Raw genomic sequence first — 15,880 nt, forward strand, 5'->3', positions numbered from 1 at the left:
ACATTTATTGCTTTTCTTGCTACAGTTATTGTGAACTTTAAGTTTGTCCTTTGATGTGAGAAGTGCCCTGCTTTACAAAATGACAGTTTGAAATATGGTAGAATCCCTGCTTAAATTTCTCACAGTAAATAGAGTTCATCATTGTACTTCAGCTGAAAGAATATGTTACTACAATTTCTAAAAAAAAAAAAATTGTTTGGTGCCCACAATGTGCAAAGTGCTGCCCCAGAAACAATCACAAGTAAAATGCCACCTTTATTCCCCAAAAGCTTATAGTTTATGAGTGAAAACAAAAACAAAAACAAAAAACAAAAAAGCTTGGGGAAGAAAAAATGAAGCTTGGGGAATGTCCTCTGACATTAATGCATAAAGTCCTATACAATTCCAGATGAAGAAGGGATCAGTTAGGTCTTATAGGATATAGAAAGTTTCATCCTTTAAAGTAGACAGTAAAATTGGGCTTTGAATGATTTTTTTTAAAGAATTTATTTATTTATTTGACAGAGAGAGATCACAAGTAGATAGAGAGGCAGGCAGAGAGAGACAGAGAGGGAGGGAAGCAGGCTCCCTGCCGAGCAGAGAGCCCGACGCGGGACTTGATCCCAGGACCCCAAGATCATGACCTGAGCCAAAAGCAGCGGCTTAACCCATTGAGCCACCCAGGTGCCCCTGAATGATTTTTTTTCCCTAGAAAAATATGAGAAAGTTATTCCAGGAAGAAGAAAGAGTCTAAATGAAAGTGTAGAAAATGTTTCTGGTGTTGAAGTGACAATAGGTAGCGTGGTGAACAAGAGATAGGAGAAGAGCAGGAGGAGGATGAGAGATGGAAATAAGGAGACATTTCACTGTCTAGTGGTAGAGATAAGAAAACAGAAGATGATCAATAGTTCACATATATTTTCTTTATGTATTACTGCTCAGCTCTATTGAATAAATGAAGTGAGTAATAATATTGTGCTCTGTAGAAACCCCCAGACCAAGTTTTGCTTAAGTATTGAAGTTGACTGTTTAGAAGCTCCAGGCCTTCAGGGGACCAGGATTAATCTACATTTCACTAGATTCAGGGGCTAAACCAACATGAGCAAAAGAAGGAAGGATCATATGATTAGTTGAAATATGCAGAGGTGGTGATGGAATGGATAACAAGGGGAAGTCTGAGTAGAAATGAAACTTCAAACAAGAGACATATATACATATATATAAACTTCAAACTTCAAACAATAGACATATATGTATGTATATAGACATATGTCTATATGTCTATATATATATATGTATATAGACATATATATACATATATATGTCTATATACATATATATATGTCTTTTGTTTGAAGTTTGAAGTTTATATATATGTATATATGTCTATATACATATATATATATACACATATATATATACATACATATATATACATATATATATACATATATATAGATATATGTATATATGTCTATATACATATATATATGTATACATGTGCATATTTAACACTTGCTAAACTTATAATTACAGCCATTCAAAACATTTGATGTTAAACTTTTTGCAAGTTAAGTGCAAGTAAAAATAAGAGGTCTTTAATTGTAATCCTTAACATTCAACAATTAAAACTTTTCCAAAGGGAGATTTTAAGATTTTGTCATTTTTAACATTTTTTTGCATTTTTCACTAATAAAAAAAAAGAAAGTATCTAGAAAAGATAAGCAAAGAACAGAGACCTAAATATACAATACACTGTACTGATTTTTTTATTAAATTTTTTTATAAACATATAATGTATTATTAGCCCCAGGGGTACAGGTCTGTGAATTGCCAGGTTTACACACTTCACAGCACTCACCATAGCACATACTCTCCCCAATGTCCATAACCCTACCACCCTTAACCCCCTTCCTGCAGCTACCCTCAGTTTGTTTTGTGAGATTAAGAGTCTCTTCTGGTTTGTCTCCCTCCCAATCCCCTCTTGTTTCATTTATTCTTTTCCTACCCCCCAAACCCCCCACGTTGCATCTCCACTTCCTCATATCAGGGAGATCATATGATAGTTGTCTTTCTCCGATTGACTTATTTTGCCAAGCATAATACACTCTAGTTCCATCCACGGCTTTGCAAATGGTAAGATTTCATTTCTTTTGATGGCTGCATAGTATTCCACTGTATATGTATACATCTTCTTTATCCATTCGTCTGTTGATGGACATCTAGGTTCTTTCCATAATTTGGCTATTGTGGACATTGCTGCTATAAACATTCGGGTGCATGTGCTCCTTCAGATTACTACGTTTGTATCTTTAGGGTAAATACCCAGTAGTGCAATTGCTGGGTTGTAAGGTAGCTCTATTTTCAACTTTTTAAGGAAACTCCATGCTGTTTTCCAGAGCGGCAGCACCAACTTCATTCCCACCAGTAGTGTAGGAGTGTTCCCCTTTCTCCACATCCTCACCAGCATCTGTCTTTTCCTGACTTGTTAATTTTAGCCATTCTGACTGGTGTGAGGTGGTATCTCATTGTGGATTTGATTGGTATTTCCCTGATGCCAGGTGATGTGGAGCACTTTTTCACGTGTCTGTTGGCCATCTGGATGTCTTCTTTGCAGAAATGTCTGTTCGTGTCCTCTGCCCACTTCTTGATTGGATTATTTGTTCTTTGGGTGTTGAGTTTGCTAAGCTCTTTATAGACTTTGGGTACTAGCCCTTTATCTGATATGTCATTTGCAAATATCTTCTCCCATTCTGTTAGTAGTCATTTGGTTCTGTTAACTGTTTCCTTTGCTGTGCAAAAGCTTTTGATCTTGATGAAGTCCAATAGTTCATTTTGCCCTTGCTTCCCTTGCCTTTGGCAATGTTCCTAGGAAGAAGTTGCTGCAGCTGAGGTCAAAAAGGTTGCTGCCTGTGTTCTCCTCAAGGATTTTGATGGATTCCTTTCTCACATTGAGGTCCTTCATCCATTTTGAGTCTATTTTTGTGTGTGATATAAGGAAATGGTCCAGTTTCACTTTTCTGCATGTGGCTGTCCAATTTTCCCAACACCATTTGTGGAAGAGACTGTCTTTTTTCCACTGGACATTCTTTCCTGCTGTGTCAAAGATTAGTTGACCATAGAGTTGAGGGTCTATTTCTGGGCTCTCTATTCTGTTACATTGATCTATGTATCTGTTTTTGTGCCAGTACCATACTGTCTTGATGATGACAGTTTTGTAATAGAACTTAAAGTCCAGAATTGTGATGCCACCAACTTTGGCTTTCTTTTTCAACATTCCTCTGGCTATTCAAGGTCTTTTATGGTTCCATATAAATTTTAGGATTATTTGTTCCATTTCTTTGAAAAAAATGGATGGGATTTTGATAGGAATTGCATTAAATGTGTAGATTGCTTTAGGTAGCATAGACATTTTCACAATATTTGTTCTTCCAATCCATGAGCATGGAACATTTTTCCATTTCTTTGTGTCTTCCTCAATTTCTTTCACGAGTACTTTTTAGTTTTCTGAGTATAGATCCTTTGCCTCTTTGGTTAGGTTTATTCCTAGGTATCTTATGGTTTTGGGTGCAGTTGTAAATGGGACTGACTCCTTAATTTTTCTTTCTTCTGTCTTGTTGTTGGTGTAAAGAAATGCAACTGATTTCTGTGCATTGATTTTATATCCTGACACTTTACTGAATTCCTGTACAAGTTCTAGCAGATTTGGAGTGGAGTCTTTTGGGTGTTCCACATAAAGTATCATATCATCTGCAAAGAGTGACAGTTTGACTTCTTCTTTGCCGATTTGGATGCCTTTAATTTCTTTTTATTGTCTGATTGCTGAGGCTAGGACTTCTAGTACTACGTTGAATAGCAGTGGTGATAATGGACGTCCCTGCCGTGTTCCTGACCTTAGCAAAAAATCTCTCAGTTTTTCTCCATTGAGAATGATATTTGCAGTGTGTTTTTCATAGATGGCTTTGATAATATTGAGGTATGTGCCCTCTATCTCTACATTTTGAAGAGTTTTGATCAGGAAGGGATGCTCACTGTACTGATTTTTACACTTCCTTTTTACAGTTACTATGAGTGATATATCCATTTCTCTACTTCATCTGAAAAGTCAAATCTTATCTACTTCTTGGAATTTTTATAAAAATACATAGCAAATGACACTACAGACAAAAGGCTGATATCCAAGATCTATAAAGAACTCCTCAAACTCAACACTCAAAAAAAAACAAAAAACAAAAAAAAAACAGATAATCACATCAAAAAATGGGCAAAAGACATGAGCAGACACTTCTCCAAAGAAGACATACAAATGGCTAACAGACACATGAAAAAAATGTTCATCATCATTAACCATCAAAGAGATTCAAATCCAAACCACATTGAGATAGCACCTTACACTGTTTAGAATGGCTAAAATTAACAAGACAGTAAACAAGTGTTGGAGATGATGTGGAGAAAGGGGAACCCTCTTACACTATTCGTGGGAATGCAAGTTGGGGTAGCCACTTTAGAAAACAGTGTGAAGATTCTTTAAGAAATTAAAAATAGAACTACCCTATTACTCTGCAAATTCACTACTGGATATTTACCCCAAAGATGCAGATGTAGTGAAAAGAAGGGCCATATGTACCCCAATGTTCATAACAGCAATGGCCACAGTTGCCAAATTGTGGAAAGAGCCAAGAGCCAGATGAAAGGTTAAAGAAGATATGGTTCAACGTATACAGTGGAATATTATGCCTCCATCAGAAAGGATGAATACCCAACTTTTGTTCCAACATGGACGAGACTGGAGGAGATTATGCTGACTGAAATAAATCAAACAGAGAGAGTCAAATATCATATGGTTTCATTTACTTGTGAAGCATAAGGAATAACATGGAGGACATTGAGAGGAGAGGAGAAGAGAGTTGGCAGAAATCAGAAGGGGAGATGAATCATGAGAGACTGTGGACTCTGAGAAACAAACTGAGAGTTTTGGGGGGGGGGATGGGGGTTGGGTGAGCCTGGTGGTGGGTATTAAGGAGGGCATGTATTGCATGGAGCACTAGGTGTGATGCATAAACAATGAATCTTGGAACACTGAAATAATAAAATGAAGTGTTATATATATATATATATGTATGTATGTACATATATATAGCTAAGTATTCAATTTATCATTGAAAATAATAGTCAATAATATGAAATAACACTATATAATGTAATAAATAATATAAAGAATAATAGTATCAGTAAATTGTGTTTCTTATATGGTTATACATTGAAATCATCAATATTAATATTCTATTAACATAGAAACCAAATATGATTTATACCAATAAAATTAAAGAAAAATCTATTATTTGGGTTAATTTCTAAGTGTAAGTATAAAAGAAAAAAGTAGAATACAATAAACCATAAGACCAGAACAATTGGTCTTAAATATATAGGATAGAAAGAACTCTAGTTGCTTAACATGAGCATTCCTGAGGAGGAATCTTCAACAGTCACGATCTCCATTAAGCCAAATCTCACTTTGTTTTGATCTTTTTATTATCAATTGTTTGAGCATCTGGCATTTTCATCGACCCACATTTGCAGTTCTTTTTATACAGAGGAAAAGGCCAAAGATATTCCTCTGTTTCCGTTTATCTTTTTCATCAAGAAAAAAGAAAGATGGAAAGACATATTTCCTGGGAAGAAAAAGCATTGTGCAGCAGGAAGATGACTGACATTGAGGTCAGTTATGATCTTGGGCCTCTCACTGATATTTTCTGAGCCACAGCTTCTTGACCATTAGTCCTGTTTATTTCACAGAAGCCCTGTCTCTTTACTGATAGAGTCAACGTGATATGTGATAACAATACCCATGTCCAGTGCTACCGGGAGAATTGAGAGAGTTACTGTATGGAAATATGCAGTATAAATTGTTTACAATTAGACCCAATTTTGAAATACAGTTGATATTTTATTAGTGAATAGAAAAAGAAATGCTTGTCCACTGATACCTCAATGCTACAAAATATTAAAAACACAACTCAAAATCTAGGTTATTAGCAGATAAATTTTTTCAAAATATGATTATCCTTAAAGTGTAAGTTTTATAAATAAAAAGTCACATCAGGCATTAGCTTTGATCTAAAAAAAAGGAATAACTCAGTTACAGTAAGTTAATATGATATAGTAATAATAATATAATAATAATACAGCAAATAAATATAAAAATAATCCATTGCATGTATGATAAAGTCCAAATTCCTCTGTTAAGCATCTGGCTCTATCTACCATTATACTGCCCACTTCTCCCTAACTTTACCTTCTCATTTGTTTGGCAATTTAGATCCTAAGCTTCTTTTCAGCATGGTTTTGTCTCTATGGAAGACCTGGCAATATAATTGCAAACTGATACAAGTATAAACCTATTTTTACTTTAATTTTTTCCCCACCCAGAGCCCTGACTAAGATAAATAGCTTCATTGCCATTTTTTCTTTATGAGTTGTCTTTTCCATCCCTCCTTTTCACTGGGAGGGTAATCCTCTGTGGGTCAGGAGAAAACAGAGTCCACTCTAACTCCCTATTTTGAGTTATGCGCAAAGTCTATCTCCTAGGTAGAGACTTCTCACAGATATTCCACTTTGCATCTTTTTGGCAAGCAAGATCAAGCAATGTCCTGTCTATATTTTTGTGCCAAGAGAAGACCTTTCCATTAAATAAAAGAAGAAAAAAAACTTCTGCCATAAAATTTAAAATCATGTGTTTTGAGCTTAAGGAGAGAATAATTAAAATTTTCTGCCATTGATATGTTCACTGAATGTTGCAGTTATTTAGAAAGAGTCTATCAACACGTGAAAAAATGCTCAGCATCACTTGGCATCAGGAAAATACAAATCGAAATCACAATGAGATACCATCTCACACCAGTCAGAATGGCTAAGATTAATGTATCTTGCCATTAATATCCTTGCCAACATTTGTTGGCAAGGATACAGAAAAAGGAGAGTCCTCTTACACTGCTGGTGGGAATGAAAACTGGTACAACCACTATGGTAAACAGTATGGAAGTTCCTCAAAAAGTTAAAAATAGAGTTACCCTATGACCCAGCAATTGCCCTACTAAGTATTTACCCAAAGGATACAAACATAATGATCTGGAAGGGCACCTGCACCCCAATGTTTATAGCAACAATGTCTAAAATAGCCAAACTGTGGAAAGAACACAGATGTCCATCAACAAATGAGTGGATAAATAAGATAGATAATAGATAGATAGATGATAGATAAATAGATATAGGAATATATATATGTGTACATATATATGAATATTACTCAGCCATCAAAATAAATGAAATCTTACCATTTGCAACAACATGGATAGAACTAGAGGGTATTATGCTAAGCCTAATTAGTCAGCCAGAGAAAAACAATTATCAAATGATTTCATTCATATGTGGAATTTAAGAAACAAAACAGAGGATCATAGGGGAATGGAGGGAAAAATAGAATAATATGAAATCAAAGAAGGAGACAAATCACAAGAGACTCTTAACTATAGAAAATGAACTGAGAGTTGCTGGGGGATAAGTGGATGGGGGCTTAGGGTAACGGGGTGATGGGCATTGAAGAGGGCACTTGATGTAATGAGCACTGGGTGTTACATGTGACTGATGAATCACTAAACTCTACCTCTGAAATTAATAATACACTATATGTTAATTAAGTGAATTTAAATAAAAATTAAAATTAATTAATTAAACAAAGGGTCTCACAATATGATTGTATTAGTAGCAACCAACAATGGGTAATTCTTTTGTTCCATTCAATATCTAGGTTATTAAAAGTTTGTCAGACTGCTATCCAACATTATGTATAGGGTTCTGATAGAAGTATGAGAGCTTTGTCAAACTAAAATTTAATCAAGATATTGCCGAGTTCCAAGTGTTTGAATTTGCTAATAGGATAGTTAGTCCCAATGTGAATCATTGATGTACATTACATGGCGGTAGTGGCAGGAAGTGATGTTAAGCATTTTATACAATTTACATAATATATATTTTCTGTTCTAAGTAGATGTCTGAAAGTATAATTCTTCTAAGATGACTTAAGTTGCATACAGATTCATATTATATTACTTCTGTAAACTGGTTTTAATAAGAAAAATAAAGCACACAGGATAGGATTAGAATTAAGCAAGGAAGGTGTTCCTAATGGACTAGGGAAGCCTTTGCTGGTAAGCATCACATTAAGAACCTTGTTAAAATTATGACAAAGTCCTATCTGTCTCTTCAAGCTTTTAGGAGACATTCTATTTTCTTATACCAATGCAAAGGATTATGTTTCTCACAAAGTCCTACCTAATTCCACTCCAGTAATCTCATTCCATCTGAATTATCTTTTCTTGATCATTCAAGATGGGCCCTCATTCAGGGAATTGCAAGTTTCTTCTCATAATCATCCCTTCACCATTCAGAGAAATCACTGATGATCTCCATTCCTTCTGTTACTAGAAAAATACTGATGCCTAAAACAAGCCCAACCTGGCACTAATGAACTACTCCCCAGTTTGTCCTCACTTCTGCTCCCACCCATTGAAGTATCTATTTACCAGAGCTTGTTCACATATCTGTTTGTCCCAATTAGACAGATTATTGTAATTATGCAACAAAAAGTGAATTTTATAAACTGATTAAATATGAGTGAGAAAAGGAAGAAAGGTATCCCTGTGAAAAAGAGCTGTTCCTTTCGGAAAGATTTGCTAAAGATGGCGTACACATAACACTGTGCTACAAGCATGCATGACGGGATAACTCTAAACTTAGGGGAAAGTTAACATTAAAGCCTTAACAGATTTAGCTCTCAGATTATTTTGCAACTACCTTGAAATCAATACACCTATTGAAAGAAATTCGACCTGGTGTTTATAGGTGAACTAATTGAAGTGTAGTGAATGGAAGAAATAATATGTGAAATCCAAATTTGCCAACCATCTCAGGAGGAAAAAAAAAGGCTTTGACCATAAGTCAGAAGATTAACTTTTCATTTCACATAACAATTTTAGATACATATAAAATCATATTTAATGATTCTCCACTGTGATCAAAATTCTCATTTGTCCTAACCCTAAGTGACACTCAATCTCACAAAACAAACTGAGGGTTGCTGGGGGGAGGAAGGTTGGTAGATGGGGGAAGGGGGTTGGGAGAGGAGGGTGGGGTTATGAACATTGGGGAGGGTATGTGCTATGGTGAGTGCTGTGAAGTGTGCAAACCTGGCGATTCACAGACCTGTACCCCTGGGGATAAAAATACATTATATGTTTATAAAAAATTAAAAATTAAAAATTAAAAAAAATTCTCATTTGTCCTAATCACTATTGGATTGAAGCAAATCAAGCAAGATGGATTTCACTGTACTATCTTAGGACAATACCTAGTATAAGCACTGAGTAATATGAAATTCATGTTTAGATTAATTTAACATCAAAACCTACAGTTATAATTTCCCCTCATGTTGATTCTGTCACCACACTAAGATCTCCCTGGAACTCTAGCATACAACATTACTAAAAAAGCAACATGGTGCCCCAAAGAAATCTTTTCATTCCTATCATCCAAGGCCTACAGAAAGAAAAGAGTAGATCCTAGCTTATCTTGTGTGCACAAAGCCAAAAAGCCTCCTTCCTAGCAAAAGGTTAATAAAACTTGTCCTAAGCAATTAATTGAATCTCTAGGGAAAAAACTAACTAACTAACTAACTAAAACCAGAACTACATGGATAAGAAACAAAAAAAGGTCTTGCAACTTGAAAGAAAAATTTAGTGAACTAGTCAATATTTCCTGGAAGAAGAAGGAAGATAATCTTCCAAAAGTTTTCTTACTCATTTGTTATTTATTTCTCCTATTTTATAGTGAAGATTAAGCTGACTGAAAGGGCAAGTTTTCAGCTTCCTCATTTTGACTTAACTTGTTTTTCTGGATTCCACCCTTGGGCTCTCCTTGGGGCCCAGCAGTCTCGCCCAGTGAGACCATTTTGAAACAAACACCCAGTTTAGAACTCACCGTTGACACAACAACCTGAGTTACGTGGTGATTTCTAAAAGGATAAATAGATGCACCACTTTCCAGATTTCACAGAAGCCACCTAACTTGAAGCAGGCTGCCATGACCAGTCAGTCTCAGGGGATCCACCAGCTCCTTCAGGCAGAAAAAAGAGCCAAGGACAAGCTAGAGGAAGCCAAGAAGAGTAAGTCTCCATTCTGTCTGACCTATGAGGAATTTGTTACAAAATGGATGAGGTGGGGGCAGTGAAATAATATGCACCTTTAGCAGCAGTCAGACTCTGGTTTAAAACCTGGCTCCACCATAATCCCTCAGAATCTTTTGGCCAATTCATTGAAACTACCCAGTCATATGTCCCTATGGCCATAGCAGGAATGAAATCCTCTAACTCAGAGACTTTGGAGAGGTCAGGTGCTAAATGAAATGATAATGTACATTGAAGTTACAGAAAGACATGACCTTAAGTCTTGTCTCTGCAACTTCCTTAATGTTGCCACACCTCAGTTTCTCAATATTGTGAAATGATTAAGAGATAGACAACTTCCAGAATGAATCTACTTACTAGTGAGAGAACTTGAGCAAGTTACTTACCCTCCATACACATCGGTTTCTGTTTCTGTAAAATTGTGATAACAGTTAATAGCTCTTTCTCATCCCTCTTAATATTTTCATTTTATTCTCATTTTCTAACTTTCTTTTTACTTAGCCATACATCTATATATTAGCACAGAATGTTCTCAGTAAATGTCAACCCCCTTTTTACTCCCTTTGATATTCACCACAACTCTGTGAATGAGATGTTACTATTATTTCCATTTTATGTATGTAGAGACTAAAGTTCATTGTTTGCCAGAGTTCATATTTTAAAAATAGAAAACACACACAGGCACCACACTTAATCCTAATTTACTACTCCTTGCAAAAACTCTTACTGCAAAGACGAAAGATGACGCTTAGATAAATTATGCAGCTTGCCCAAGGTCACATGGAAGGTAAAGGTTATAGACAAGATTTGGATAGAGTCTGATTTCCAAGCAAAGATCTTAACTGTACTACACAAGATTTACATAATTTTTATTATGAATAAACTAACATATTGTAGATTAACAACTCAAATTCAAGTTCCCTGGAGCAAGACCTATGTTTTCTCCACTATCTCATTTCAGATAACATCATTATTTAATCTATAACAATTTGTGTCATTTACCCTCTCCCTAATTATAAGTCTTGCATCTGCAATTCGATTCAAAGTTCAACAAGACAGGAGTCATGTTTTTAAAATGTTGCTTATATGATTCTTTGGATGAATATAGTGACAGGAATAGAATAGGTAATGACAAAAGTTTGTTGAAATAGATCGAGTGAGACATGTGAACAGTACATTATAATGCAATAGAGGAAGCCAGGAATGAAGCAGCATTCAATCCATGGTCCATTTTTGACCACAGGTAAAATCATTTTTATTTCCTAAGTTGACTTCCTGAGCAGTCAGCAATGTAGACACCACCAACAGCAAAAGGAACTAGACGAGAAAAAGAAGAAGAAATTGAGACAAACTTTATCCACTTTTCCATTTCTTTATCTACAACTAACCATGCAAATGACTGCAAAATGGTATGAATGTAATTTGATAGAAAACAAAGCAGTCTTGGACCTGCTGGTTAAAGCAGTATAAATCATGTCCTTATCTTTTATTCAAATTTCTTTAACCACATTTAAAACTTCCAGAACAGAAGTTCAAATTATTTTAAGATGTTTTAATTATGTTACCTTTGTTTCCTTATTATGGAAGTAACATAATTACAATATTGGGCACATTAATCAATATTATCGTACGATCCAGATGGTTTTTACCAATAGTGTGTCTTTCCTCAAAGCCGTTAGAGAAGAAAGGATTTGTGAATCATGCAAGTTGTTTGGAAGAGACGACCCTCAAAACTATCTAGACTCAGATTTATATTTCTGTGTATGTCTTTAACATCTCTGAGTTTCACTCTTCTTTTTTTAATAGAAATAGAAGATATATATGATATATATAAATATCAGATATAAATAAAATATAAAATATACATAAAAGTTATATGTATATCAGATATAGATATATATACATATATATATGTGTGTGTGTGTGTATATCAAACTTGTTTTCCTTTCCACTAGTGAATATGTTGTCCTTGGACAATTTTTCCTCGGAAGTCAGTATTGGTCAATGTTAGAAAACATGTATTGTCTTATTTTTATACAAAACATTCATTTTTTTGCCAGTAACTTAAAACTCTTGTGTACTTTGTCCCTTGGTCTTCAGTCATAAATATTCAAGCAAATATTCAATAAGTAATAGTGAATACCCAGGCCATTTTGGAAAATATTTTTACAAATGTTATTTCCACAACCAACCTCAACCCTCAGTTTTACAGAGAAGGTCGGTCCGTCCTCTTTGCCACAGAAAGCACAGGCTTTGAGAACAGTTTTCCCCAGCTAGAAGCTATTTTCTTACACAGCTATCAGCAGGTAGCAGTTTGTGGCTACAACTTCAATTATTGTACCCATCATACTTACTTCTTAAGCATTCTGCAGCAAAATAAAATACTACCTTTTTTTGCCTGGTATTTTGTAACTTCTCTCATTTCACTAGTTTTGTAAGTTATTTATTTAATTTAGTAAGTATTTATTGAGTGCCTACTCTTTCCAAGCCACTTTGGTATAGACACTAATGAGTAGACCTAGACTCTTCCTTCAGCAATGCTTATGAGATAAATGAATTACATGAGCACAAAAAGGAGAAAGGAATAATGACATGAGAGATACAGATAGGCATCGTTTTTATAAATCTGCATATTTCACCTTTTTTTTTCCCCCATAAAGCAATTCATTTGAAAAATCCAACATGAAGGCCAAACAGTTTCAGATGGTGAACACCATCATGGGAAGTCGATGATCACTTTCTCTGTCTTAAATCCACTTATTTGAAAGCATCTCAGAAATTTGCATATACGGTCTCTACTAGAGAGGACTCCTGAATATATATCTGAAAGAAAGAAAAAGAAAGGGAAAGAGAGAGGGAAGGACATGGGGGTGGCGGGATAGGGGAGAAACCAACAATTCACATGTTAATCATTTTAGAAAAATGCAAGATTAACAAGGTGGTATATTTATATATTATGCCGCAAAAATATTAATATGTTCCGTTAAATAGGACTGCCTCAGATCTCAGTGAAGTTGTTATCTAATACAATGTAGGGTATAAATGTTTTGCCTTAAGGGATATAGATAAGGGTTCATAGACCTTATATATCAGGAATTCTCCGGAAGGCTGTAGCTCTGTGGAAATGAAATACACAGGTCCCTACTCTCAAAACACTTGTCAGCCGCGCTGTGGCTGGGGTGGGGTGGGGAGACATTGTGGACAGACTTGAAAAGTTGGGATGTGAGGCAACAGAGTAGAAAAAGCATTGGCTTTTTCTTACATTTCTGTGTATAAGTCATTTAGCATCTCTGAGATTCGCTCTTTTTTTTTTAATAGAAATATAAGATATATATGATATATATAAATATCAAGGTTATACATATGGCCATGATGTTTTGAGGATCAGAAAACTATACATAATGTAGAGTGCAATCGAAAAAATCATTTTTATTTTTAACTAACATAATATGTATATTCATATACCACTATAAGTTGTAAAAATAAAGGAACAGAATAAAAGAACAGGATAAACCAGTTTCATTTCTTTTTACAACTGCCTCCAGTTCTGGGTCAGCTTTTCCTCTAATGAGGGAGACCTGAGCTGCTTCTAGTAAGTGGCTGGTAAAACTCAGATATCTGTCTCTGTTCACTGATTACAGATAAGATCATATTTGTTAGGTTTTTTAAAGATTATTTTTTATTTATTTGAGAGAGAAAGAACAAGCAGGGAAGAGTGACAGAGAGAAGCAGACTCCCTGTTAAGCAGGGAGTCTGACTTGGGGCTCCATCCCAGGACCCTGAGATCATGACCTGAGCCAAAGGCAGACACTTAACTGACTGAGCCACTCAGGCGCCCTAATTATATTTATTACTTAAGGCAAAAAAAACTTTTATGTGCAAAATAGTCTTGCTGTTTGGTTAAATTTAGACGGAATCACAGTAGGCTGGCACTATTTTAAATTACCTTATTTGAAGTTAACACCTTTTGCCTTAAAAATTGTTCATTAATTAAAACATAAAAGTGATTATGTTGGTCCAAGACAAATTACATTTTTATAGCCGAACGTCAGACCTGCCCTGGAGCTCCAGGCATGGGGAACTGAGCAGCTCCCATCAGAATTCGATTAGAAAGTCAAGATATCATCATCAATAGGAGGAACAGAGACTTGTATTTCTCTGAAATACATGGTGTTTTTACTTGTAATTACGACTTTCTTATGAGATCAGTATTTATTCCATTTATACCCATTGCAAACTTGGAAAACTCTACAGTTCTTATGAAATGCCCAAATGCACATGACTCCACATCACATAAAGAACGAATTCTTTCCGAAGGTGGACATAGCCGTTCTCACTAATAAACACTCAATCTGTCTACCTTGGCAATTACTGAAAACAGCGTTTTTGTTTAACTCAAAATTACAACTTGCATGACAGGATATAGATCAAAAGAGTGATAAACAATGTAAATGTTCAAATCTGAATATGAGAAAAACTGAACAAGCAGGTATATTTAAAATTTACTAAAATGTTCTAAAAGCAATAGACAATCTTAATAAAAGTAAAGGACATACCCAGAATTTTCTACCAAGATAGAACACGGTCAGTGCTTGCTTCCTAGAGCTGCTAGGCCTGGTTGCAAATCCAGGTTTGCCTCCTACTAGCCAGGTTACCTTCTTACCTCACTCAGTTTCCTAGCCTCAGAATGGAGATAACAGTATCTGCCTCATGGAGTTGTGATAATTCCCTGAGTTAATACCTATAAAAGACTTAAACCACCACATGGCACATAGCAGGTGCTCAATAAATGTTAGCTATGGATCTTCTTCTACTACCTAGTAAAAAGAATTCTATTGGAAAGTACAGCAAAATAATAGAATCCTGCTGATCTGTTAAACACAGTCTTCTAGGAGGACCTCATTGAACTATACACAAACGCAAAATAAATTCCTAAGACAATATTTTGACTATCTACTTTGATAATACATCAGCTAATACAGTAATGCAGATTCATTTTTGTGGGTGTATAGAATGCCAGCCAGTATTTTTTAAATCAGGTAATTGCCTATTTGTTTCCAAATATGCAGATATTCCAAATTATTTAAACAAACACCTTGATTTGATTTAATAAATTCTTCTCTATGCATGTGAAAGCTTTGGTTCATGAAGACATGACTTTTAATAAACTAATAAAATAGAAGTTGCTGTATTAGAATTTCATGGCCCTGTCTTGGGGGTTTTGTGGGCCTGTAAATTTTTTCTCTTTCTTTACAGTCCACAGACTAATGGGGTATTTGTAAGTATATTGGACTTTCATTTCTTCAAGTGGGTCATATTAAAATAATACCCACAGAACAGTTTCATCTAGTAATAGCATTTGATTGTATACAATCTAGGATCTACACAAAACTACGTATGATTTTTTTTTTTAATGAGGAAAATACAAGTACAAAGAATAGCAAAGGAAACACCAAGAAAGCAAAGATGTGAAATGAGAGGTTAGGGTCAGCAGGGAAACTCTATACCAGTCACAGGCCCCAAAAAAGCAGTTGCTTCATTATTTTCCTGGTGACATTACTTTTTCCAATGTTTGTAGCAGGTGAGCAAAATAATAACATTCTTTGAACCATGTTGGTATTATCATAATATTAACAAACCCCAAAGCCCAGAAAAGCTGTT

At 35.1% G+C, this 15,880-nt stretch overlaps 1 protein-coding gene across 2 annotated transcripts in view; it reads left to right on the top strand.

Moving 5' to 3' along the window:
• The window catches only part of ATP6V1G3 (ATPase H+ transporting V1 subunit G3), a 56,001-nt gene that overhangs the window by 26,127 nt on the left and 13,994 nt on the right, over positions 1-15,880 (top strand). The window contains exon 1 of one of the 2 annotated variants that reach the window (XM_045983040.1): positions 10,062-10,198. The exons of the other annotated variant lie outside the window; for it this stretch is intronic. Within the exon in view, the coding sequence (XP_045838996.1) occupies positions 10,117-10,198 (82 nt within the window). The 5' untranslated portion in view covers positions 10,062-10,116. Of the gene's footprint in view, positions 1-10,061; positions 10,199-15,880 lie in introns of those variants that run through there. 2 annotated transcript variants of the gene reach the window in all.

The sequence above is a fragment of the Meles meles genome, chromosome 17, assembly GCF_922984935.1.
Source record: "Meles meles chromosome 17, mMelMel3.1 paternal haplotype, whole genome shotgun sequence".
NCBI classification, from domain to species: domain Eukaryota; kingdom Metazoa; phylum Chordata; class Mammalia; order Carnivora; family Mustelidae; genus Meles; species Meles meles.